We start from the raw sequence: 27,819 nt of genomic DNA, 5'->3' as shown, positions 1-27,819 counted from the left end.
TGTTTGTGTTTGTGAGGATGAAAGAGATTCACTGCATGTTTAATTCTTCACATACATAGTCCCCTTGACCACTTGTTTACACATTACACGTGTGTAATGTGTATGCATGTGTATATTAGGTTGTGAGGACACATTTTGATTCAAATCCATTATTGTGGGGACATTTTGTATGGTCATCACAACTACTTGCACAGCGACTTGTTTTTAGCATTAGAGCTAGAATTAGGTCAATCCATCACTCTATAGGCCTTTGCACATCAATGCGAATAATAATAATGGATGAAATTGTGAATAATTAATTATTGAGTTTAATTTGAACAAACCCTCTCTATTCATATCAAGTGCAAAGTAATTAAGTGAAAAAAGTTATTTGCCCCTTTGTGCCTTTTATTCACCTTACTGTTGACGTGCCCAAAGACATAAATGTGAATAAATGTGGACATAAATGTTGTTACTGGGTGTAAACATCTATTTCTCTTTCTTTTTTTTTTAATTTAGAGGATGAACATTTAATAACCCATAATCTTTAGAATATGTATTGTATATGCAGTGTATATTCTAAAGATTATGGGTTATTAAATGTTCAGTATACAATAGCCACTGTACAGATTAGTTTATAACATTAATGTAAAGCTGCTCTATTCACAATGTATCTCGTAACCACGCCATTCTCTCTTTCAGCTCTTTAGGGATGTTCGATAATCCTTGCTTAAAGAAAGGTAAGACGGTTGGATAACACATACTTTCTTGACTGTTGACGTTGACTATTATATCAGATTAAATACTTTTTAATTCAAATGTCAATGATGTTGATAAGTAAGTAGGTGTCATTGTGATTGCATTGGAATCTGTGAAAAGATGGTAAACCTTTGAATAATGGCTCCACTAAGGACATGGATAAGTGAATAAATGACAACAAAGTAGAACTATTTCCTCATTAATCCAAAGTGTTTCAGCTGCTGTATATCTCACTGTAGATTATGACTTGAGTAGACTGATCAGACTGCAATGACTCTTTGAATATTATGCAATATTAACTACTTCAGCAGAAAATCAATATATATTTTTTTTAAATAACTAGCTGACCACTTAAGATATTTATCAAACCAAAACGCCACAGCTTCTGGATACATGTTTATCTAGTTTTCAGCATTCGTAGATAACGTAATCAAAAAATAATTTAAAAAAAATAAGGGAAAAAGAGATTAATGAGTTATAAAAACAACTGTTAAGCTTTAGGTGATCACTCAAGTTAAAATATCATAAAGTTTAAATGATTCATGGTCATAGCTTAAGCTAATATGCTGGTTTATTTTTTTTTGTGTGTGTGTTTGACATTTATATGCTCTCTTGACCACTATTTATTCAGTCGACGTCATGTCAGCAACCTCATGTCTGGTTGCCATGGCTCTGAGACATTTATAGTCTGGATGAAAAATGGAAGCCTAATTTCTCAGCGGACTTGGCTATGAAACAAATTTTCGGGGTGAAAGGATAAAACTACATGTTAGTGTGTGATATATATGTGTGTGCGTGTGTGCAGGTGGTTGGACTCATCAGATGATCTCTCAACGTGCCAATTACGTCATCACTGTGGTGACAGACAGACAAACAGAGTAATGGACTCTCATATTGTGCACCTGGATTATGGACTGCTGCATGTTCTGCTCAGTATAATATAAAATGGACCAAAACCTGTGTGTACTACAGTGGCGGTGTGAAATATAACCTGCACACAAGAGTTTTACGTGAATGTACAGTAGAGAGTTGGAGCTGTGGCATTAACGATGACGAGATGAACAAAAATCGAATTTTCCTTGTACGTTCCAGCTCGACGTGGAGCCAGTCTGTGCTCAGTGTTGGACTCTTTATTGGTCAGTGTGGCATATAATCCCTGACATGTTTTATTATAATGATGTATAATGGGACAGAGGTATGAAAGACATGCTGAGCAAAAAAACCTTAGATTATTTTAGGCACTAGCATCGAGTGCTTAGAGAATGTTATTTTTTTAATTGAAAATAGAAGTTTGTAGGTGATTTTTTTTATCTCTCTGTGCTACTGTCTGACAGATTATTTTGTAAATCTGAAATTCAAAAAAGTGAACAGTAGCTATTGTAAGTAAAGTTGATGTCTGATAATGAGAATGAATTCTGACTGGGCCCAAGAGACAGCTGACAAATGACAGGTGATGGATTAGTGTTTATTGTACGGCATGACCAACACAGTGCAAAACCTTGATCTTGCTGTTTAAATGCTTATGTCACTTTGTCTGCATACAGTAGATGCACCTGTGTGCATACACACACACACAAGTTTGTTTTTGTTTGGTTGAGTTACCGCTGAGGCCAAAACATGCTGCATGTACTGACATACAGTAGGGCGAATGGTGGGGTACACCCTGGACAGGTCACCAGTCCATCACAGGGTTAGGGTTAACCATGCACTCTCACTTATATTTACTCATTTGATGTGATAGTCGTCATAGTCGCCTCCTGTGTGTTGGTCCTTTATGAATTATAATTGAATAAACATACAAGTTTGATTGAGTCAGTATGAAATAACATCATTTCAATAGCATATTTTTATGATTTGTTAATCTAACCCCCAAATGAGGACGCAGTGGTTCCACTGAAAAATCTGCAAGCACAACAGATGAACATAAATGCAATATTGTCTTCTATCAGTCTTAGTTCATGAGTCCAAACTTGTGTGTGTGTGTATATGTATATATTTGTTGTTGTTTTTGTTAAAAGTAATAACCTGTCAACGGCTGCCTTACCAGAACATCCACCATCCTCACTACCTTGTAGTGCTGTAAGCCACCTGTAGGTTCTCATGTTGTAAACATATTTTTGTATTTATTCAGACAGCAGAAGGCGCTGGATGCTGCACTGTAGGATGTCTTGTATTAGTGAGGCATCTTAAGGCTCAGCTCTTTGTTAGTTTTTTTTTACCTTTAACAGCAGTGCCTGTGAATGTGTATATACCGTAGTGTATTTATATTTGTGTGTGTTATTAGCCGTGGCTGTGCAGTTCAGCAGGAATAGAGAATGCACTCTATTGTAACAAACCTACAGTGCCTATAGAAAGTATCGCCCGACCGTTATTGTTTTGTAACACTGAAGTACTATGAGGAGACACTTGTGAAGGCTCATCATTAGAGCAATTTAAATGATAATCTTTACGAATTGATATGAAATGAGAGGCATGCGACATTTAACATATCCGCATATTCACCTCCCTTTCAATCAACAGTCTCTTGGCCTACACGAATGAGCCTTTAAGGTCACATCACAAAGGGCACAGACTCAAGTGGCTGCCTGTCCAGTAGCTCCGTCACTGTTGCGTTGTTTTTCATTTCCTGCGGGATTAATAAAGTCTCTATCTGAAAGACCTGCTGCAGACAAACATTCATCCAGCAGCATACTGCTACTCTCACTTTTCATTTGGAACACATGGTTTAAGTATTGCAGCCATGAGATTTAGTAAAATTATCAAACCTCCATCCTTTTCCACTGTTTGTCACCCACAAGCCTCTGGCAATTGTTTTTTTTTTATTCATTTGTGAGTGAGTCACCAGAGCAGCAGCAGTTGTATGAATGTTGTCTCCCATCATGCAGCATGTGTAGTACTCCCAGTGACAAGTGCCAGGTGTTATCACTTGTTCTAGATAAATGTGTTTTGTTTATATTTGTATGGAAATGTTTAATCTACCCCCTGAACAGTACATTTTCATCTAATTTAGTAATTTGTATTGAGAATATGTGTCATAATAGAAAATGTACTTTTTGAAGAGATCGGTTTACTTTTAGGATTTGAAACATCTTTAGTGGATTAAATGAGTTTCAGTGTTTTAAAACAATACATTAAGTCCTGCAGGGGGCTGGTAAATACTTTATATACACGTGGTGTGTATATTCTGTCTCTTTTCTTATTCTACTGCTCTGCTTTTTACTGATTTCGCATCAAAGAAACTAATAAACAAATTCAGCTGGTTTGCGTATGTGTTGTTTCTTCTTGAACATAGATACATTTACAGTTCACGTCTCCTTGTGCTCGGAAAAAAATTGTCTTTGCAAAACATTGATGCCTTCCAGCTCTATCTTGCCCGGAGGTTAATTCACTTGTTCATTCTGCACTTGTACAAAATGATATACATACTGTACATATGCAGTACATGCCTGTAGCACACATTCAAAGACTAATCTGCCCTACAGGCCAACTGTGACAGGACAAGCTGGGCAACTAACACATACACAACATGTACGTACTGTAAACGCAAATTTAAAATGACAGAAACTTTCATAAGGCCTGTGGGTGTCAGGGTGATGTCATACTACACCACAGCCAAGAAAAGCAAGTCTATAGATGTGCTTTAAGGAAAAATGTCAGGAGTGTTTGTGTGTGTGTGTATGGACGGGGAACAGTGATCATAGGGAGAGCCCTGAGGAGGTTTCCTGTGTGTGTGAGTCATGGTGGTCCACCAGCTTTATGCTCATTCTTCTAAACAGAGCTGACACATCAGGGTCACTCTGTGCCTCAGGTCACACACCGGAAAGCCCCGTAAGGAACACACAGGAGACCACTAAATTTCACACGCACAGGAAAACACACCAGGGAGGCACACAAACAGGAGGATGCTTTAACACACTGAAATGACCTTTACTACATAGGGCATAACAGCAGTTGCAAATTGCAGAGGGATGGAGGTCAGTGAAGGGCTATGAGTGGAAGACAAAGATAAACTCATATCTGAGGAAAAGTCGCTTCAGGGTGGCGGAGTGTGCCAGCTGCCAACACCTGCCAGGCCACCTGCCATTTCCCCCGAAAATAAAAATGTAAATTCATTGAGCACAGTGTGTCACAAGTCCTCAGGTAGAAAAGCAAAAGGACAACAGCAGCAGTCACCAGTGTCTGTCAGGAACCAGGACATCCACCTGTGTCGGCGCACAACAATGAAAACAGCATGAGTGAGTGCCACTTAAATGAGATTTCACTGCATCAACAGACAAGGACGCTGCTTTGCTGTGAGATTTGGCTTTAAAACTATGTCATCAATGCGAAGCCTGTATGAGACTGCTCAGAAATATGCTGTAAACTCACAACAAACCCTGGCACACAAACACCTGTGTCACTCTTTAGGGTAGATCAGGATTATAAAATAGTAGTAACAGAGAAGTTCATTTAAAAAGGGACAATACAGTTAACATAGCTCCAATACAAATAATGCAACTGAAGTACTGTATGTTGAATTTATAGCTATTGCTAGTTTGCAACCCTTGTCCCTAGTTGGGCTTTTACATGAACAGTATAATAACGTACACATGATGAAACGCGTTAAAACTACACTAAAACACATGCTAACATTACATAACACATTAAAATGTAAATGCATATACATCACAACTACAAGCTAAACTAGATTACACACAATAACAATTGTCAAATGATAAATATAAAACAATCAGTACAATAAAATATGATAAAACTTGCTAAAACTACACTTGATATTGCTCTAAAACACAACTTGCAAGTCAATTAAGCGCTGGTAAAGTTAGCAAAACTTACATAGAAGCGAGCGGAGGCATTTCCGTTTCCGCCGGCATCCATCCGGTCCACATGGCCCGCGGGCATTGGGCCATGTCCGCTCGACTATTGGAGGTCTTCGAGCGTAAGATTCTGCGCCCGAGAGTTTTCTTATCTTTTGCACTGCAAGTGTGTGTCTATGTGCGCGTTCACTATGAGTAAAAGTTTACGAGACCGACGTGTGCGCTCGAAAACCGGAAATACGTCACTTGACCGGCACTCGCCGTAAACGAGTGAGAGAAGTTAACGTTTTTAAACTACATTTTAAGGCAGATTATACACGGTAGTCACGGACTGTACAACGTGTAGCGCTTTCATTTAAATTTTCCATGTTTTTATACATTATTTTAGATGATTTGTATCTTATTCTTCTTCATGTGAGCGTGGTGGGGTGACGCCCTAGCGCCCTCTATGGACGGACCGCCACAACTGAGCGTCAGAATGGAGACACATACATAATGGAGATATGGTGATATAAGAAAATGACATGGTTGTTGGTGCCAGACGGCCTGGTCATGCTCAACAAAATCTCCAGGGATTGCAAAGAATGGAGAGAGAAAAAAGAGAAAATATCCAGTGAGCACCACTACTTCTTTGTTGATGCCAACAAGAGGCAAGAGCAACTCAAATAACCTCAATCAAGGTATGAAGAAAACTATCTCTGAATGCAAAACACATCAAACTATCAATAGAAGACTACACGGGGTGCCCCTTCTGTCCCTTTTACCTGTGTACCTAATAAAGTGGCTGCAGTGGATGCACACTGAACATGTATTTTAAGTTTTATACTTATCTCTATATTCAACACATGTACTGGTATTAGATGAAAAATTCAGCAAGACAGAACTGCAGCAACTAGGGCAGCATCATAATTAAGTAGCTTTTCGTCCTTCACTTGTCATTTGTAAAAAAAAAAAAAAGAAAAAATCAATTAATTACAGTTTCTCTGGGAAACTGTGAGGGACTCTGGAGTGTTATTGGCACTAGTTCCATTATACTTAATCACAGAGCTAATATTTTATTTTTTTAGACCCCATGAAGCCCTGATTTGAATTTGGGTTAATCTATCGCAAGATGCATCTGGAAGTCGATTTGAATTGCAAATGAATAAGAGATTTATTTTATGGTTTTTAAAACAAACCCACAATGAAGATTTAAATAAGAACAGCTTGTACTGGCGGCTGATTATCTTCTTAACCGGTGTCTGACAAACAAACTGACATTTGCTGTAACCTGACATGCACACACACAAAAAACCCTCTTTATTTCAGGTGTTACAACGTCACATTATTTTTATGTAATTTAATTATTTTACACAGCTACTCTGTCTGTCTGTATGTCTGTCTATCTATCTATCTATCTATCTATCTATCTATCTATCTATCTATCTATCGATTTGATTGTCAACATTGCTCATCAATAATGTACAGTATTCTACTTTTATCCCTCAGATTTTATTTATCTGCTACACCTTGTGTCCTTTATTCACCCCCTACAGGAACAAATTTGGATAATTACACCTCTACCTGCCATAACTTACTTCCACACCATGTGATCCACCATTGACAGGCTTTTCACACGTTTTGCAAATTGTGAACATTGGCATTCTGATAACATACTTTTAATCCAAGACAAAAATAATTGTGTCCTTGCACCCGGATACTCTCCTCTGTTGTCACAAAAGCAGCCAAGCAACACTGATCGTCACATCGAAGGTGTTGATCCTTGCTGTAGTTCAACTATATTAAGCATCAGAGTGAGAGTATTTTTATTTAATGTTGTACTTCAGTAGACTGAGCTGCATCAGGAGATTCACAGTAAAGGAGCATGTGTTTTCTTTTTTTTTTCTTCCAGAGTCAGTGCTGAAGTTCAGAAGCTCACGGTGATAAATAAAGCAGCTGTCAGCGTGAGTGAGGAGGCGTGAAGAGACGTGAAGAGGTGAGAGGGAATGTACATCAACTTTCTGCTGAGCTTTTTGTTCCTATAGTCATGTACTGGGTTTCTGTTTAACTTGTCATTTGGATCAAGATAATGAGGCGGGAGAAGTGAGAGGTATTTTGTCATGTACTGCAGCTCAATCGCTCATCAAATCTGTGTGGAATTTTGAGGAGTTGAGGAAACAGCCCCTAAAGTCAGATTCTCAGAAAGTTGGAGCAACCTCACTTACCCGACCTGTTAAAAGACCTTGTGACTTTTACATTTAATTGCCTTTCTGTCTTATTTGTTTCACTTTAAGTCAGTCATACAGATAGTACTGTTCATTTTTTTATCTGTGGTCAGGTTGTTATATGTAAAAATGTGGAGTGACGTTAATGGCTTATTTTTCTGACTTCTCAACTGGAACACTCATAACTTCTAACCTGCAGTGTAAATGAAACACACCGTGACGATAATGGGTGCGGCGGTACGGTGGCTTAGTGGTTAGCAGTTGTGTGGCGCTTGTTTGAACTCCTTTGGCAATCAGTTATATTTTTAAGCAATGGTTCTCAGTATTACCTGAGAAAATATTGAGCTCTCAAAGTAACACCATTATTGTCAACATTAAAATACAGTGGTGTAAATAGGTCGAGCAAAGACTCTTCACAGGAGGCAGATTTATTCCCAATAATTTTCTCTCTCATCATCCTCCTCTTCCTCACATATACTTCACACACAGGTATAGTGAAATTAGATTAAGACGGAGCGAGAGATACAGTATAATATATACACTCAAAATTCCTCAGCTCCACTCCGATCATGTACCCTATACCCTAGGAAGCTCCACCAGTGGTACACATACCACAGTTTGAGAGCCATGGTTAAAGCAAGTAAAGCAACACAACATACATTTCTCTTTATCAAAATTTGTTCACCTTTGAGATTTAAAAAAACACTAGCCTGGAGTCTGTCTTACAGCACATCACATGAAGTAAATACAGAGTGCCTTAACAAGATACAGTAAGCAAAAAGCAAGTCTCTCTTCTCAAGAGACTGTATCTTTCAATATTAATTTAAATTTACCATGTTTACCCATTAAACACACAACTAGCCTGAAGCTAAAAGTAATAAATAATAAAAATAAATTAAAAAAACACCACATTTGGCTGAAATAGGCTGAACTTAAGAAGTAGTGGTACTACAGGAATAACAAGAAGACAGTAACATGCATGAACAGACTGGTGTACATGCACCTGTTGCCTGTGTGTGAGCCTGCGTTTCCATCATTTCACCATTGTTACAACTTTATACTGTCAATGTTTCTCCATAGAAAGTTGGATAAGACAGATACAGACAGGAAACCCCGCGAAATACCCAAGCTCCTGAGCTTGACCTCGGTTGAATAACTCACAATAACAATACTTTGCCATCAAAAGGTCCAGAACTGCTACTAGCTATGCTGTGGTGAATCATAAACAGAAACCTTTTCACAGATGTGAACAAATGATGCACAATAACATGGTGAGCGGCAAGATGTATGGGTGTGTTTTGAGCAGCGACACTATAACACTGCACTACACACACCCACACACACACACACACACATTCACTCACTCTATCTGGCTAATCTGATCTGTGACCTTTATGGTGAAATATGAAGTAGTATCTCTGAGGGTGATGAGACTCAACTGGTGAATATAAAAACACACAGCTAGAGTTTAAGGCATACATTTAAGGCATACATCACTATATATTGTCCTTGTGATTCTGGAGAGGACCCCCCCCCAACACCCCACCGCAATTCAGGCTGCAGCTGCAAATGAAAACAAGAGTTGGCGTGAACTTTTGTGATGCAGAAGGTTTTGATTGTCTGCCATGTGGAGAATCTGTCGGCTGGAAACACTTCATCTGAGCGATCTCATTTCTCCTACCATTAACATCTATTCTTCAGTCACCTTCAGCTGAAATGGAACAAGGACACATACATACACATAAATGGCTAAAATGGCTATGAGTACACACTCAAACCACTCTCCTGCTCTTTCTCTGCCTTTTACACACACACACACACACACGCACGCACGCACGCACGCACGCACACACACACACACGCAGTTGGACATTCATGACTTGAGGGGACATTGCATTGACATACATTCATTTCCTGGAGACTTACTCTAACCTTAACCACAATTACTACTGGCCTAATCCTGACCCTAACCTTAACCTAACATTAACCTCAACCTAACCTTAAAACATATCTTCACGTTAAAATGTAGTTATTTACGTTGTGGGGACTTGATTTTTGTCCCCACAAGAAGACAAGTCCCCATAATGTGACTGTGTAAACAGTTTTAGGTCCCCACAACATTACTAATACCCACACACACACACACACACACACACACACATGTTATCGTAACCTTAAAACAGATTGTCACCTTGAATTACTCCATTTACAATGTGTGTGTGGCTTTCTATCTCCATAAGTCTTCACATCAATCAAATGCTCTTTAATGTCCCAATGGGAAATTTTCCTGGGGCAAAAGTGAGACAGTGGCTGCAGAAACAGATGACAGACGGCCAACGAAGGACATATCATTCATAGAATATAAATAAGAGAATAAAATTGAGTATCTCATCTGCCCTCATAACACATGCAGTCATACAAGTATTACCAGATATAAAAGAAATTAAAATGGAACACTGTAAAAAAAAACAGCAAACCACAATGTACACGATTAAAGTGACAGTGAACATGACAGAATTAACCTGTGTCTTTGTTGTGTAGTGTGATAGATTTAGATGTGTTAGGATTAGTGCTCACAAAACACACCATTTAAAGTGAGGACTCTCATAGACATAATCATTCATTCCCTAGCTCCTTACCCTTACCTTAACCATCACAACTATATATCTTACCCTAACTCTTACCCTAACCCTAAAACCAGGTCTTTATCCTCAAAAAGCCCTTACAGAATGTGGGGACCAGTCAAAATGTCCTCACTTGCTATAGTTTATATGTTTTTTTTTTTTGGTCTTTACAAAGACACACACACACACACATACTTCCTGAGTCCCGCAGCACTTCTTTAGTTCTGCGAAAGCTGTCGTGCTTCACTGCGTCTGATTACCACCCTCTAGCCCCATCCCTTCAAGTTTATCACCAATTACTGGTCCTCAAGGAAGAAAAAAAAAGAGGGGAAAAGGGCCCTTCTTCTTGTCCCCATGGCAACCACTCTCCTCTTCTCCTTTCCTGCACAATCAATCAGACAATGACTGTTGTCCTGGCCCAGCTAAAGGCTAAAGGGGAGAGAGGTACAGAACAGAATGCAAACATCTCTTTAGCGGGGTTTGTGTCCCTGTCCGTCTTCCATCCTTTCCTCCTGTTTGCGTTCTTCACCATCTTTTTGCCGACAGTGTGAGTGAGTGAGTGAGTGTGCAGTACTGTTCTGTTCTGACTGTTGCGATATGAAGCTGTTATGAGAAATTATTCTCGCTGAGAGTTAAGTGGGACCATTGATCAGTTTCATTCTCCATGCAGTAATTTTGAAGCGACTGCCGGCAGCTGGTTAGCTTAGCTTGGCTCAGCTCACAGAATGGGTACAGGTGGGAATTCACCTGGCTGTGAAAACTAATGAAAACATTTGATCTTTTTTTCTTCCATTTATTATGTTCAAAAATGGCACAGTGCAGATTCATGAGGGAGTTGACTCATTTCCAGCTTCATATTAGTCATTGGCTGCATTACAATGGCAATTTTCTCATGATTTCTCAGGTAAATACTGTCATGTGATTTTACCTCTAGTCTTACTGTTGTATTCAGTTCAAAGGTCTGGATGACGGATGGCAAATTGGAGAACACTTTGTTTTTCTTTTATAACTCAGTTTGAATGGATGAAAATGAGCCTACGTCATTGATTTATAACGTCAGTAAACATTTTCCTGAGGAGTTAACAGAGGTGGAAAGAGTACAGAAATATTCTACTCAAGTAAAAGTACCACTATTTTGATAGCATTTTACCAGGGCTCTCAGGAGGCTACTTTTAGTTGTAATATTTAATTTTTAGATTTTATATCCTGAAAAATCTGCCACCAACGCCTACAACACACAATCATAACCTCATCATTCACTTGTCCTCATCATTCACCTGTCTGTCCTCTTCATTCACCTGTCTGTCCTCATCTTTCACCTGTCCTTATCATTAACCTGTCCTTATCATTAATCTGTCTGTCTTCATCGTTCACCTGTCTGTCCTTATCATTCACCTGTCTGTCCTCATCGTTCACCTGTCTGTCCTCATCATTCACCTGTCCTTATAATTCACCTGTTTGTCCTCATCATTCACTTATCATTCACCTGCCTGTCCTCATAGTTCACCTGTCCTCACGATTCACTGCCAACATTTCCGGTGCGTGATTTATTAATATTTTTTTTTATTCTGGCCACCATTTTTTTACTCTTTAAATGTTGTGAAATACAGTACTTCCAAAAAAACATACTTGAGTAAAATTACAAATTTTCAAAATTACTATAAAAAGTACAAGTACACACAAAAACCTACTCAATTACAGTAATGCAAGTAAATGTAATTCATTACTTTCCACCTCTGGGAGTTAATGATCTCACTCTCTTGTGTGTGTGACTGACAGCTGGTATTGTCCAATGGCTGTAGGTGATGTTTGTGTAATTTCCGATGACAAAAACTAAGCACGGCGCTGGTCAAATTGAAAATGGAAGTGTTATGGTCCCTTCTGCCTCTGTCCTTCCATCCAGCTGCCAATTGGGATCTTCATTTTTCCCCCTTTGTCTGTCATTGACTTTATCTTTCAGTGTGCAGATTTCTCACCAGCAGAAGACACAGAGTAATTGGAGGACATTTTGTGTCTGACACCGCGCTTATCTAGCAGATGCAATCACCATGCAGGGACTCAGGAGGAGGCGGTGTTGAGGAGAGAGCTTGGCTGTGAGGAGGAGGAGGAGGAGGAGGAAGAGAAGGAATTGCAGGAAGCGAGAGGGAATGGATAGGTGTAGAATAGAGGTATAGACAGTTTGAGATGGTACTGGAAGCTGAGCATCAAAGAAAACAAAAGGTATGTGGGGAAATGAGTGAGAGGTGGTCAAGAAAGAGTAAGTAATGTAGAGGAGGTACTGAAGACAGGGATGCAGAGAGGTGATATATGTGGAGAGACATGAGAGGGGCTGTAAAAATGACACAGGAGGAGAAGGGAAAAACATGACTTGGATAGAGTGACTTTATATAGCTGTATATCTAAACAGTTCATATAGTATATAGTATAGTATCTTCAGGAAACCCACTGCTGGAATCATTGAAAGAGGCGAAGGAAAGAGAGGAAGGGAGGAAGTAGGGAGTGGCGGGGAGGATGGAAGACAGGAGGAGGAGACAGCCTGGGAGACAAATGCTATTAGTAGGTTAGTCAGAAGATGCTGTGGGCAAATGAACCACTGGTCTGTGTGTGTGTGTGTGTGTGTGTGTGTGTGTGTGTGTGAGGGCAGGGCAGGGCAGGATGTGCACAGACCAACAAGCTGAGGAATGTGTCCCTTTATCACAGCACAGTTTAATTAAAGCTGATTGTCTTGATGTGCTGCAGGGCATGATGTCGCTGTACTATAATGTAATACAGTGACACCACTGTAGCAGCAGCAGCAGCAACAGCAGCAGTGCCATAATCTGTATGCTGGCAAACACATTTCTCTCCCGACACTGTGGCATGAATAAAATGTATTTCTTCATCACTGTTTCTTTATCTTTTTTATCTCTTCTTTTCCTTTTTCACCCCCCTGCTCCCTTTGGTCATGTAGAAAATAACAAGGTTGTGTTGACATTTTTTATTGACATCTTACTGTAATCTCTTCTTTGGTCGTCCCTTCCCCGGGACAGCTACTGTCATTATAACTCATGTTGTGAGGACAAACTGTGCTCAGAGCTTCATTTAAAGACCCACAGTAGCCATGTTAAGGTGGATTTTTGGGCAAATTTGACATGGACAAGACAAAATGTGTAAGGAAAATAATAATAATAAGTCTGAGTAAGTTCATAGTTTGTTGGTCTTGTTTTGGCAATTTACACTTGACATTTATACATTATACCTGTATCTACAGAAGGATTTCTGTTTCTAAATTAGAGACACAATGTTTTCTTTGAACACTGTTTGTATGATTTTTGTTTTTTTGTTGTATTTAATATTAATGTTTGATAATGGAGTGGCATGGCAAAGATTCAAACAGAATTTAAGTAAGTTCTTATCAGCATACACATGAAACACCCGGATGTATCTGTGATGGTATAGACTACATCTCAGGTTCAAGATAATGATACGCTTGTAACACTACAACACTGGTCACCACACTTCCAAGTACAAATACTTTGTTACTCTACTACAAAGTACAAAATTCACGTCTTTCACATCTCTACTTTACTTATATTTCTAGCAACGTTTACTTTTACTCTACTACATTTCCTCTAAGTATCTTTGTTACTTGTTACTACCAAATACAATCAGGAGAAGAAGAAAAAGAGTTGGTAATGGTCAGTATTCATATAGAGCTTTTCTAGGCTTGATGAGCTGCTTTACACTACAGCTTTGCCATTCACCCATTCACCCATTCACACGCTTCAACATGGTGTTGTCATGTCTTGCTCAAGGACACATATAGACGAGCAGAGCCAGGAATTAAACCCACAACCTTCCAGTTGTAAGACAACTCGCCCTACCACTGAGCTGCCATGGCTCAATCCTTACTCCACACCTTTTTAATACTTTTACTTTGGAAACTTAATGTCAAATACTTTAAGACTTCCACTTTCACAAATCAAATTTTGCCTTGTATGGGTTTATAATCAGCACATGAAGTATGATCAGTCCGAGTAAGGAAAAACTCCCCCAAAATCACATGAAATCACATGAAAATAATGGAAGAAATCTACAGAGCAAATGAAAAAATGCACACATAATGATGAATTGGAGTACACATATAGTAGACACATACCTAGTCCCAAATTCTGTACAACAAAAAAAGTGAATGCATCTATCATCATTTATGACATTTAACATGTGCATGTTTTAAACATGAGTGCAAAACAGTGCCAAAGCCGTATCTGGAGGGAAGTTTTCTTAATGTGTGTTCACACACACCTGTCTTTCTCAGGATATTATACCCAGTGGTAATATGGTAATGATGTCAGAGCCTCCTGCTGTGATACAAGACATGAAGATGTCACTGCACAGACAAGGGAGGCCTTCATGCATCACATGTCTGCGGTTAGGATCAGCCCTCTGAGCTGAGAGCAGCAGCACGGGTGCTGTTCAGGGACTGAGAGAGAAAACAGACTCTGTGCAGATGATGTAGCCACAGGGTTGTGTGTGTGTGTCTGTGTGTGTCTATGTGTGTGCATGCACACTTGTTGTGGTTCTATACATGTCTGAGTGACACACTAAGCTGCCACACAATCAAACTAACATATCAGCTTTTTCCGACAAATGCGACCATCTGCGTGAGAGACTGTGTGCTTACCTATGTTGTTTTGCACTGAAGGGATAATCCCTATTTTGTATTACTTGATACAAATGACCAGGAGAATACGTTTGTGTAATCATTTGATTTTCTGGTGTTTACATAAATGCAAATAAAGTCAGATTTAGCAGGAGATTTAAGTTTTGGTAACAGAGGTTGATTCTTAGAGCTAGATCATTTGTTTCTTGGTTGCTATGTGACAGATTGACCATTCCAACTGTTGTGCTTATGCAACTGGTTCAATTCTAACACACACTGCACAAATAAATTATCATTACTGTATGTACAGTCCAATCATGAAGCCGTAACCTGAGTACGGCCCAGACATGTCCATGTTGGCTCCATAAGAATTATATTCAGCCTGACAATATGGATTCCAATTGGGTTTGTGTGTGGTTTCCATGGTGGCCCCTCCCATATTTGCCCACATGGGCTTCCCATCTGGGGTCCATGTCACTGAAACTATATGAGACCTGTATAATCTGTCCACTTCAAGCTCATGCCCACTTAGTACCCAGGTAGCCTGGAAAGGGTATGAAGTAGGCGTGATCTTAAATTGGGCAAACATGTGCAAACCATAGACAAACCTAATTGGGACCCATCATGTTAGCCTGCATATAACCATAATGGGGCCCACATTGACATGTTGGCTGGGTAAAGGCCCCTGGGTTGTAACAGACACCAAAAGCAGAAAGGACTCTGGAGTGAGGAAAAGCAACATGAATCTAACATGTTTATTGTATCACAACAGACTGAGCCAGAGCCCAATGAATATCTTTGTTTCACCAGAGTGATCACACTGACTGCTCTGGACCTGCAGGTGAAATAAAGTCTGGACTTGTCAGTGGAGATGGATCATGTTTTTGGAGAGGAGCCAGAACAACAATCCAGGCTCAAGTGTAGTGAGGTTTTTTGGAAGCACCTGGAGGATTCTGTCCTGAATGATTTCATCTTTCATTTCCCTGCAGACTTACTGTCATGGAGTTAGTATGGACCCAGTTCAAAACCTCGATCACTGCAGCAGCTGCAACACTCTGTGGCCAGAAGGTGGTTGGTGCTTGTCACTGGTGGCAGCCAAAGAGCTACAGGAGGTGGTGATGGATGACAGAGACCTTCCAAGCTCAGTTGGCATCAGTCCAGGGAAGAGGTGACTGGCCAGAGCTGCAGCTGAGGTAAGTGTGGAACACAGACCCCCCCAAGCACAGCTACACATGATGACTGACATGACTGATTTTAGCAGGAAACACTGCCTTAACTATGGGTCCAAATGTTTTCGAAATAATTTCAAAATAATGGTGCTATTTGAATATTTAATGTGATAGTTTTCATTTAAAATATGATATTTTGGAGTTCACCCAGCATTTCATGCAATGTCAGTAGGGATTGTATTGATTGGAATGAATGAATGAATGAATGAATGAATGAATATTCACTGGAAAAATGCACTTATTTGAAGTCTGAAGTATATAATTATATAAGTATATAAAGTTATTTTAATCACTGAATCAAATTAGTGAGATTTTTTGAGTAAATAAACGCATATTATGTTTATCTACTACCTGTAAACTGTACATAAAATGTTTTATGCTCTAATTACTTCATACGCCTATAATGTAGACATCTACAATGTAAAATATTCACAACAGCATCATAAATAAGAGTTTTTTTTTTTACATGGCAGTAATGCACAACTTTATGTACACATTTGGATCATAAAAATCATAAAGAGAAGTTACAGTCGTTCCTCATGACTCAGTTTGTTTAAAGATGCAGTAGGCAGGATGGCTATAAACATAGTCTGCAGGTTGTTAACTTGCACAAGCACACTTGTTTCGTATGTGACAGATGGTTCAAGGCAACCTCTTCCTCTCTGAAACTCTCTTCCAAGATTGACTTGCACTTTATTTTTTGACTATCTTTTTGACTCTATTGTCGGATAGGATGCTGTCACTGTCAATCGTTGCACTGAAATGACCTGTATGCAGAGCAGGTGTGGTGGAACAATAGGCTGTATATAAAATGAATGCAGTCTTCCAGTCCCAAAATGGAGCCCAGTAAGTTGGATGGAAGTAGCAGTTAGACACCACAGGGTGATTCCACTGGTTGCTCAAATAGGTCAGGTCGCTTAAACCGGGTTCTTTTCTGGGACTGATAAATGATTAAATTGGAAACATTGAAATGCTACTTTGAATTGAAGGCAACAATGATAAATATAAAGTCAGTACTGTTTCTTGTTAACTTCTTTTTGGAAAATCAATGACATTAATTTGGCTTTCTGACATGTATCAGCACTAATTGCAAATGTATGAATAAGAATATAAACATTTAGTCGAAACGTATCAAACACGCTGGGCCTGTTATGACAGGAACTCTTTTTACCATCCCATATGAATTTAAGGTCCTGTTGTAAAGTCAGACTTTCTGCATTTATAGTGAAGACACTTATTGTTATGGCAGCAGATCCAGTATCTGTGTCATTCTTGAAGCACTCTTGGAAAGTACGTGCAAACCGTGAATTTCAAAAATGTAAGTCCATAACAGCCAACAAGCAAAATAAAAAATATAATAATTTCACTTTCTACAACATCTTCAGCTTATTCCATTAAATACAGCAAGCACGGTCAAAAAACTGTGTTCATCCATGCTTCTTTGATCCTTCTTGAACAAACGCTTTCAAAATAAGAGCCCCAATTTTCACATTAACTTAAACTGATGTCAATATCCCTTCCTGGTAATAATAGAAAAATAAAGACAAAAAGGTTCTTACAAAAATAAACAATATAAATCTTATCTAGGGTGCTAACACTCACAGACATATATATTCCCTAACCCCTTACCCAAACCTTAACCATCACAACTTAACGCCTAACCTTAACCTAAACCCAATTCTAACCCCAACCCTAAGAGTGGAAATAACAATTGGATGACACAGAGTCATAGAGGATATTATGACAAGCCAGAGGGAACATAATTCCCAGCTGATGGAATGGTCCCTCTCCTCACATCCTTTCTCTCTGACAAAAACAAACACTGTTACACATCACTGGCAAGAGCATGAGAAAACAACCCCAGTCACTCTTTGAAGCCTGTTGAAAAAAGAGTAATGTGTCACATTGTACAATTTGCCTGTCTTCTAGGCATTCGTAAAAGCCATGTGAGGCAGTCAAACAGCTCTCAGGGGCTCTGGCCACTAAAACTGTTAAGTCTATTGAGAACGATGGCGAGGCACAATTAAATAAACCCGAAAGCTTGACTGGGAGTTTATAGCCTGTTAAGATTTTACAGATAATGTTAAGCCAAGTGCAACATGTTGTGGTTCTGTGCTGCTATTCAAGCTGCTCACATGACTCAAAAGAGACCGAAAGGATAAACCATACAAATGTATGTCAACACCTCCAAAGAGAAGCGGCAGCCGCGTGCTCAGAGCATGATGATCAGCTGACTTTGTGCTAACACTATTCTGTTGAATAAAACCACGATAAACACACACTGTGTAGCTACACACTGCCTGAGGCCTACAGCTCCATCACAAACCAGTCAACAGTTTACACTTTAAAATCTCCTGATCCAGAATGAGTAATGGTCCTAAACTTCAGTGCCTCCCAGGACCAGTGTGTGACCCTGACATTGCTATTTGAACGCGTGCAACGTGCATCCCATTTTTTTTTTTTTTTTTTTTTTTTTACAAAGAACAAGCACTCAGCCGCCCCTTTAAGCCCATTTTGGTACCCACATAACTTATGCATCAAAAAGCAACAATTTATTAAAATATGCACTCAGAAATCATTTCACAGAAATGAACTGTATAATGTGGAGCTCACAATCATTTTCCTCAGTGTTTTTTTTGTCCTTCTTCTTGCATCTCCTGATTAATGCAATTAAGTTGACGTTCTTCAGCATGGGCACAGAGTAATGTCACCACAGCTAAAGATCACAGGGAAATGTGCAGGAATACTTATGAAGTACGCACAGTAAACATGTGTGTGCAGTCATTACGTAAACATGTGTAAGCTTGTATTATATACACATGCATATGCATACACACACATTTCAAAAGGCAACTTAAACAGGAAGTTACATTTCTATTAACCCTTAGAACACAGAGCATTTCGGCTGCTTTGTTCCATGACTATGTTTAAACGTACAGTTTATACAGAGACTATAAGAATGTGCAATATAGAGTGTCTTATATCCTTTTTTCAGCACAACCTATAGGCAATCTAATGAAAAAAATAAAAAACAATAATTTTCACCAACTATATAAACACACCTGAGCAAAAAAGTACTCAAAATGTTTAAAATCGGATTGAATTTGTGAAATTTGGAAATATGTCACAGGTCAAAGTTCACTGACCTGTGTTCACTGTTCATTTTTATGAACAAAAGAAAAGAAAAGCTGTCTAATTTTGTGACTTCTGCACAATTATTGCTACTTTATATCACTAATAAAAAACCCACATTTTTTAAAGCCTGATTATGTGACCTGTAAACACTAGGATGTCCACAGTTTTAATTGGTTTTGGGAAAATTCAATACTGGGCGATATTTTGCTCTGATAAAACCGTGGAACATCACGTGAAGTTGGCAGATCCCATAGAAGGTTTTAGGTAATACTGAGTTTTGAAAAGCAGTGAGAAGAAGCTTACCTGTTGTGGGAATGGCAGGATAAAAGGATGAGGAGAGAGGGCTGAAGTAAGAATGAGATGGATAAGAAAGCAGGGATTGTGTGATACAGGAGGGTGTTAAAGCAAGCACAGCAAGATAAAGGACAGGGGGAAGAGGGAATGGAACGCAGACAGACAGATAACAAGACGGATTAAGATAAGGAGGGATATTTGTGAGTAATGTCTGAACATAATGTGAGTACCAGAGGAACTCATTGTTTTTAAAAGCAGTCAATTAATTTCCTTACATCTAAAAAACACAAAAAACATCAACTCACTTCATTACTGCCTTTTTTTCCCCTTTTTTTTTTAAACACCTGTATGATTACCCCTCAAAATGTCTTTCCTTTGTCGTCTTTACAGTGCACCTCCTTTTTTTTTGATTTAGACAACTGAAGCTCAAACTCAATTAAAGCAGCTATAATTACATTTTAATATTAACCGTCACATGACTGTCCACCACAACTTACTGTCAGGGAAGCACATGGCGATTAAATGTGCAATGTGCAGTACTTTAACACCACGAGTCTTTGCAGTTGAGCGTAAATGTCGGGACAAAATAAATGCTACAGAGACAGTGAACTTTCACGCCTGTTCTCGTAGGACAGCAACAGACACGTAATAGGAATACTTTGAAGGTCAGGAAAGAAGGTGTTTATCATCATAATCGCAACATAAATGTCAGGTTCTAGGGTTTCTGATGAATCCTCAAATGCAACGGCCACACAGGGAAAAAGTGGGTTGTCACTCTCTACTATACACTATACATAATACACTTCCTTTGTCAATATTTGTTTTATATCTGATGAGGCACAATGTTGCACAGTTGACTCTGCAGTTCCTATTATTTACCTCTTTAATATCCTTTATCTTTCAGCCAATTGTTGTTGCCAGTGGTGCTTTGGTTGACTCTCACATAGAAGCAAACAAAAAGTGTAGTACTTGGTGAACACATTGGAGCATGTAGCAGCTGAGCATTGGGGAAACAGAGCTAAACAAGACTAAAATGTAAACAAAAATCCTTTATAATGTCTCTGTATCTCTAAACCACGTTCTTTTCTATAGTGCAGGGGTCTGCAACCTGCGGCTCTGGAGCCACATGTGGCTCTTCAGCCCCTCTGCAGGGGCTCCTTGTAGCTTTGAAAAAAACTAATTCTGTCAAAGTGAACACCTCTTAGTTAGAGATCAAGGCAATAAATAAAAGTGTTTTTTGATATTTTGTGCGGCACATGCAATGTCTACATCAACCGCAATATCGCTGGCACGGATCCACAGTAAGATCCACGCAATACCCTGTCAGGGACTCAAAATATTGCTTCATTTATTTCAAAGTGGGTTACTTTTAATTTCATTAATTTGCCACAAACAATGGAAGCACTAGGTTTTTTTCCTCCACTTTATAAGAGGTTGGGTATAAACAGCAATGAAATGTCAACAGTTTTCTGTATAAAAACCTTATGGGTGAAATAGGTTTTGCGGCTCTACATTCATTTTATTTGGGTGGACAGAGGACACAAATGTCTAGGGTAAGAAAAGAATGTAGTTTCGAGAATGACATTTTGTGAACAAGAACAAACCTCTTTGGACTAATGTCTCTGTTTATCTGATGGATACGTCAGAGGCAACTGTTTATAAACAACACTTTCCAAGATCAACAACAGGTTTTCAGAATCAAAAAACTACCTTATGGTTGAGAGACATAGTCTAAACTGTTGGACACAGAATGCAAACAAAAACACTTTGTATGCACCAACTATCAACTCTGACCGACTACAAACGGCACACAGTTATAATGAAACGCTACATTATCTATGGCTGAGGTCCAACTGTAAACAGGATATTTTAAGCACTTGTTCTGTGTGTATTTGTTGAGCAAGGAAGTGGACAGAGTTAAACAGTTAAAGCTGAGTGAGCAATAAGCAATAAGCACACATTGGAAAAAAAAATCATCCCCTGCTTCGCCAGCTTTGCCCTGTCCAGCCCAGCTGTGTGTGATTTGAATCCGCTCCAGAGCAGACACATCTTGCACAGGATCATGTCGGCTTCCAAGATGCACTTATTGCTTTATTTACTTCTGTCCATTCACTTTAATGTCTTATTTACAACTCTGTATGTCAGGTACAATATCTCACAGTAATGTCTCAGAACACAGTCACATATTAGAGCCAGTTGGAAGATAACGTTATCACAATTGTGTTATGGTGCAACAGAAAGCTGTTTTACAATCCGGCCATGGACACAGAAAGTATCATAAATAATTAAGGGTCCTTTCAGTCGGCACTTTTAAATTCCAGGAAGTATTAACGATTGATAGATCGGCCTGCCTATAAATGTCAGTAAACACTCTGTGTTGGTGATAGAGGCTCTAATCAGGTTCTGATGTAATCAACTCAAGGAGCTGACATGGGAGCAACTCACTGGGGAATTCAATCAACTCAAGCATGCCAGGGTTTCTTTCTCATCGCACAGCTTTGTTGAATCCCAACAAGACGATTTCAGCTTTGCGGTCACTCGACGTTTATATATTGATGTCAGGGGAGTTGTTTCGTCTCGCTGTTTTCTTGACCTTATCTGATTTGCAGACCTTTATCCGACTTTGCCGTGGGACACTCAAGGCAAACATTCTGGTAGAGTCTGGTAGTGATATTGATCCCACTAAGCCGTAAACTTAAGCACGTCTCACACCCTGTCTGGCATTTTATTGCTAGATTAAAACATAATATAGACTATTTCACTGCTTTGCACTGTCAACACATTCGTTTTGGGCTGGAGGGGGGAATGAAACGTTTCTAATTTTAATCTTACGAAACAAAGAAATCAGTTTTTAATGAGGGGAAGGCTGTTCAGGGTCACATTAATGGGTTGTGCCAGCTTCAATCATCTATCACTCTAACAAGAGTTCTGAAATGAACAGAGCTGTAGCTGGCTGCTTTACTCATCTGCTGCTTTTTTTTATTTATTTACAACAGCGGCTCTGCTCGGTGTGTTTGAGTTCAAACTGGAACAACAGGAATTTCCTCTCCCATAAAAATAGGCTTCACTGCATTTTATTGCACGGCACCAGTCACACACGACTGTCACATTACAGCTGCTGCCTCTTACTGTCACTCTCTGTGGTTGAAAGCTTTTATTCCTTTTTAGTTTTATATGACACTGACAGTACACTTGTTCTGGTTAACTAAATGCTTGCTGGCCTTGTTGAGGTTTCACGACACTGGTTACTGTTGCGAAACAGAGGTAAACGACACAATTGAATAATGATTAAAAAGATGATCTTTTTTGAATTAGTGTCACTGAAAATACAAGGTTTTTAGCCAGACTAGTGGCACAAATCTGTGAGAGTTGCAGGTCACAGTTTTGTTTTTGCTAGTTTTTTGATTACATCTGCCAAATCTGCCAAATCTGTATTATCTTGATTGAGCATCAGGATAATTGTCTACCCTTAGATATCAAGGAAGCCAGCTCACTAAATATCTTTAAAAGAAGACATAAAACGTATCATTGCACCCTGTATTGTGTTTTATTGTTGTATTTGCTTTTTAAATTTTCCTTTTATTGTGAAGCACTTTGAGCTGCAATCCTTGTATGGAAGTTTATTATTATTATAATTACAACCAGTTGCAAAAAAGAATTACATCCGTTTGTGAATCGATGAGAAAATAAGCCCTATTCTCACTTGATCTCGTAAAACACTTACCTAATGAGTTCATGGTCTGGTGAAGTCACTGTGGGTTGCCACATTATTACAGTATTAGACATTACATAAAAAAATCATTAATTACATTTGAGGTCATTTGTGCCATCTAGGATTTCACTGCTGAACAAGTTGTGAAATCATGGAAGCTCTGTGTGTGTGACAATGGAAACATGTCTGCGTGTGAATTGTTTGTAACAGGAGTTGTCAGTGTCTGAACCGAATGCTGTTAACTGTTTGTCTGCTTATCTGACATTTGCTGTGTGCACAAGCATTTCTGACAGGACATATCAATCAATCAATCAATTTCCCCCTTCAGTTCAGAAATCCAAATATTATTATATATATTTAAACAGCTCAAAGATGAAAGAGGAGTGCAATTTAATAAAAAACAAAACCAAAAGCGCTTTCTCCTGCTGCTGACGAGTGTCTGTTGTTGGTGATTGTTTGACTCATGTCCCATAGGGCAGAATGTCAGAGCACACACTGAATTATTTGAAGCCTCGGGCCTCAGGCAATTGTCCCGATGGACAAACACACACACACACACACATACATATAACTCACAGCTGAGCTACGTGTGACATGTCCACACACACTCACCCACACAGAGGCACCATGCTAATATGGTTCACAGTCTCCATCGGTCTGCTGCAGCTCTCCAATACAGACCCCCTTTCTTTCATCCTCACTTGTGAATAATTCTTCCTGTGCCACCACTCAAGTCTCTGTCACACTATCCTTTTCTGTCTCTCGCTGTCCTGCCCTCGCTTGTAATGGACAGCTCCTGCTGGAGGGGACCTGCAATAACTCCAAACGTTTCCCAGCCACATACCATTGTCCCTCTGTATTGTCTAAATTAGTGTTTCATGAAATTAGGTGCCACATGCCTGTGGGTGGCAGTGTTTTTTTTGGTTAACCTGACAACTGAACAAGAAAATAACATCAGCTTGGGTCTCTGCGCTGCAGCAAAGTGGCTGCTTTTCAAGTTTTTAACTGTATTGTTTGAGTGCGTTCTACACCAACATCAGAGAACGGGCACAGCTAGTCTCTCCAGACTCCTGCCGGACTGTAAAGACAGACAAATGGGCTGGAGTGTGTGAGCACGTGTATAACAGATCTCATTTTTAGAGCGCTTCTTCCTCTGTAACTGTGAAATAGTCTGGCTTTAATCAGACACAATCTGTTTATACAGTGACATGGAGATCGTCCACGTGGCACCAATTGGGAATAAACACAGGCTCCGTTGGGGACTAAACACAGGAAAAGCAGGACACCTCAGTCATGTGTTTGATGTCCACTGGCACCGTTCCTCCAATGAAAGACCTGATATATGATCAAACGTAAGATAAACACCAAAAATGCATCCACAGATCTATTATTGATGATAATGATAAATATTGCACGTACTAGCCTATATACAGTATTGAGGATTTAACTCACGTTTCCATATCTTGGCTCACAACACTACTGCTTCTTATAGACATTATTCATTTCAGTATGTTTGACTTGAAATGTGCTTATTTTTCTTAAATCAGTGGCAGACCAATGAATCACAGCAATTTTCTTTTACACACAATTTTACTTAATGTCCAAGTCGTTTAAAGCCAGCTTTAAAACCTGTTTTCAGTTGCGGTCTCTTGATTGGGAAAAACAATAGTACATCAGCAGCAGCAGCAGAACACGACCACTGAGTTATTAGTCTGTCAAAAGGTTAAAAGGAGAATATGAAGGGGCAATCTGTAATCCAAACATAAACACACAGTAGAGCCCCACCGGTGGGCCGGCAACACAACGCTGAGCCTAAAGTTTCACTCTTGAAGAGGAATCGGTGGCGACTGCACGGACTCACACTCGACAAGTGAGTTCATTCACTGCTCACTCACACAGGTGTTTGCAGTTAGGGCTGATTAGCTCAGGTAAGAGTTTGCTGGAAGTGTGCAAGACAACTTCCTGAGGTCACCAAACCATGAACTAATAATAATGTCAGCTACGATGATGATGATGATAATGATGATGAACAGATGCAACAAATCTGCTCAGAGAGGGACATAGATGTCAATCATTCCCAGGGATCGATGGTGCAGGTGGTTTTACAAACCTGTAGAATATAAATGTTCCACAGCCAGTGGAACCTTTATATTCTACAGGTTTGTGGAAGTATGAAGTGAAGACATATTGTTGAAAAATGCTCATTGGGTCTTTGAAACCCAGAGCATCCGAGGAGACTATTTATAGGCCTAACTAACATTTCAAAGGCTCCTGTTTCACTAGACCTTGCTCCTGCGTTTGCGTTGTGTATGTGTGTGTGTGTGTGTGTGTGCGTTGCAAAAGGCCATAAAAGGCAGAGAAGATCTGTGTTGGACCTTAAGACCCGAGCGTCCCGTGACAGACTCACTGGAGTCGTGCGCAACATGTGGTTTACTGTGGATCCGTGCCAGCGAGAGGAGATAAGGAGATATGTCCTGTTTGTGAAGGGAGGAGAGGTAACAAACAAACCAAGTGCGCGCGCGTGTGTGTGATCCACATGGAGCAGGAGAGGAGACCTCACAGCTGAAGCGTGAAGACTCACCGTGCAAGTTTACATTTTTCATCTCCAAGGATTAATCCTGACACGGAAGGAGCAGACACGAATCGTGGATGTGTGTTGTTCCCCCCCCCTCCCTCTACCGCGCACGCGTAATTTGACGCGTGACTGTTGATGGGTCCATGTGGCCCTGATCGTGAAAATCCCGGCTGACACCACACACAGTCCTCCCTCCCACTCTTCTCTCAGCTCAGCCGTTATATCCGCGCTCACCGCAGCTCCGGTATCAGTTACCGGGTCCCGACCAATCCCCGCGCGCTCTCACACAGCTGAGGAGAGCGAACCAGAGAGAGAGACACGCACACATACACGCGCACAGAGGGGAGCACACACCCAACTATCCAGCATCCATCCATCCATCGTCTGTCCTCTTTCACCCCCTTCCAGCCCCACTACAGAGAGACGCACAGACTCTCTCTACCCGCTCACCTCACCTCCCTCCTCCTCCTCTCCTCCCCTCACCCGCCTGGTCTCCTTGACTGACTGCAGCTGTTTGGGTGAACCGGGGAGGCGCGAGGCAGGATGCGCGATGGGACAAGCGTGTGGACACGCGCTCCTCTGCCGTAGCCAGCCGCCGTCCTCCGAGATGTAAGTGTGTCCCTGATGACTGTGTGTGTGTGTTTCGGTTCAGACTGCTGCTTATGTCCGGAAGCTACTTTGTATACATACACACACATGGCACTGAGCGTTGAGCCAAACACAGAGTAGTGATGTGGAGGTAGTAGTTGTAGTAGTTGTAGTTTGACCTGCTGGGTATCATTTATTCCCCCTGACAGGTCTCTGTGTGAACCGGTGAACACCATCACCACCATCACTACAGTGTGTCTGGGCTTCTCTACAGGAGCTCAGTGACCTCACTGTGTCTTTGTACCTGTCATGGTTTATCCACTGCATTGTCTGATAAAGCCACTTCCCTCTAATAGGCTATTTCTGTAGGGACTGATACAAAATCCTCCTAATTGAATTCTGTTAAATGGCTGTTAAGGCTGACTTTGAGCGAACCACCTGGACTAAGACATGTTTTTGACTAAATCTATGTCCCGCACCACTTTGGAATAATGGCATCTTTTGAGAGAACAAACAGTGTGGTAAAGAACCAACTGTTGACAGTAGAGGTAGAACTATTTATACGGTTTTTAAATAGGCATAGGCTGAGTATTATTTATTAATCGTCCAACTTCTGCACATTTTTTGCATTTTTTGCATTTTTTTGTTCTCTGGAACTTGATAAATGCTCCTAAGTCACTAAAACATGTGTTTTTTTTAATTGTTTTTTATTGTATTACTTTTTTCATATAGTTCAAATATTATTTTGTTTATGTTTTTATTAAGATAAAAGATGAGTGAATGGGTGAATGGCAAAACTGTAGTGTAAAGCAGCTTTGAGTGGTCATCAAGACGAGAAAAGTGGTATATGAATTTTGCATTTATTAAGAATATATAAAGTAAAAGTTAGTTAGGATGGCACATTTAAAGACAACCTCAGTTTTGTAAAATAAGCGATCATTCCAAGTGTTGGGTCCTCGCACTGTTTTTGAAGAAGCAGCTTTAAATAAGATCTAAATGCACAATAAAAACAAAGGCGTCTTTGTTTAACCACAGCTGATGGCCAGTGAGTACATGCCTCGCAGTGCTGCTGACACAAAAATGCACATTGGAAAGACAGACCATAAGTGATGTTGTTTACATTTAATTATATGGAGAAAAAATCTAAATCAATCCCTGTCTGTATGAAAACCCCCTGCAACAGCTTTGGACCAAATATTGTCAACAAAGTACTGAGCATTTATTGATATAATGCCAACCTTTTAAAAGGATTTATTACTAAGAA

At 39.8% G+C, this 27,819-nt stretch overlaps 2 protein-coding genes and 1 long non-coding RNA gene across 4 annotated transcripts in view; all 3 read left to right on the top strand.

Moving 5' to 3' along the window:
- LOC131462329 (arf-GAP with Rho-GAP domain, ANK repeat and PH domain-containing protein 1-like) overlaps window positions 1-3,998 on the top strand; it is a 44,939-nt gene extending 40,941 nt beyond the window's left edge. For both annotated transcript variants that reach the window (XM_058633431.1, XM_058633430.1), the window contains exons 33-34: window positions 682-719; window positions 1,544-3,998. In XM_058633431.1, the coding sequence (XP_058489414.1) occupies window positions 682-689 (8 nt within the window). In that variant the 3' untranslated portion in view covers window positions 690-719; window positions 1,544-3,998. The remainder of the gene's footprint in view (window positions 1-681; window positions 720-1,543) is intronic.
- A 1,750-nt stretch (window positions 3,999-5,748) lies between these two features.
- LOC131462330 (uncharacterized) lies at window positions 5,749-16,220 on the top strand. Its single transcript, XR_009240867.1, has 3 exons — window positions 5,749-6,232; window positions 7,444-7,527; window positions 16,012-16,220. It is a non-coding gene; the product is annotated as an uncharacterized LOC131462330 (long non-coding RNA).
- Window positions 16,221-25,836: 9,616 nt separating this feature from the next.
- Window positions 25,837-27,819, top strand: part of LOC131462359 (cGMP-dependent 3',5'-cyclic phosphodiesterase) — a 144,269-nt gene continuing 142,286 nt past the window's right edge. The window contains exon 1 of the mRNA XM_058633481.1: window positions 25,837-26,576. Within this exon, the coding sequence (XP_058489464.1) occupies window positions 26,518-26,576 (59 nt within the window). The 5' untranslated portion in view covers window positions 25,837-26,517. The remainder of the gene's footprint in view (window positions 26,577-27,819) is intronic.

This window comes from Solea solea, chromosome 7 (assembly GCF_958295425.1).
Source record: "Solea solea chromosome 7, fSolSol10.1, whole genome shotgun sequence".
In the NCBI taxonomy this organism is placed as follows: Eukaryota; Metazoa; Chordata; class Actinopteri; order Pleuronectiformes; family Soleidae; genus Solea; species Solea solea.
Note: the sequence above shows the minus strand (reverse complement) of the source record. Positions and strands in the feature narration are given on the sequence as shown.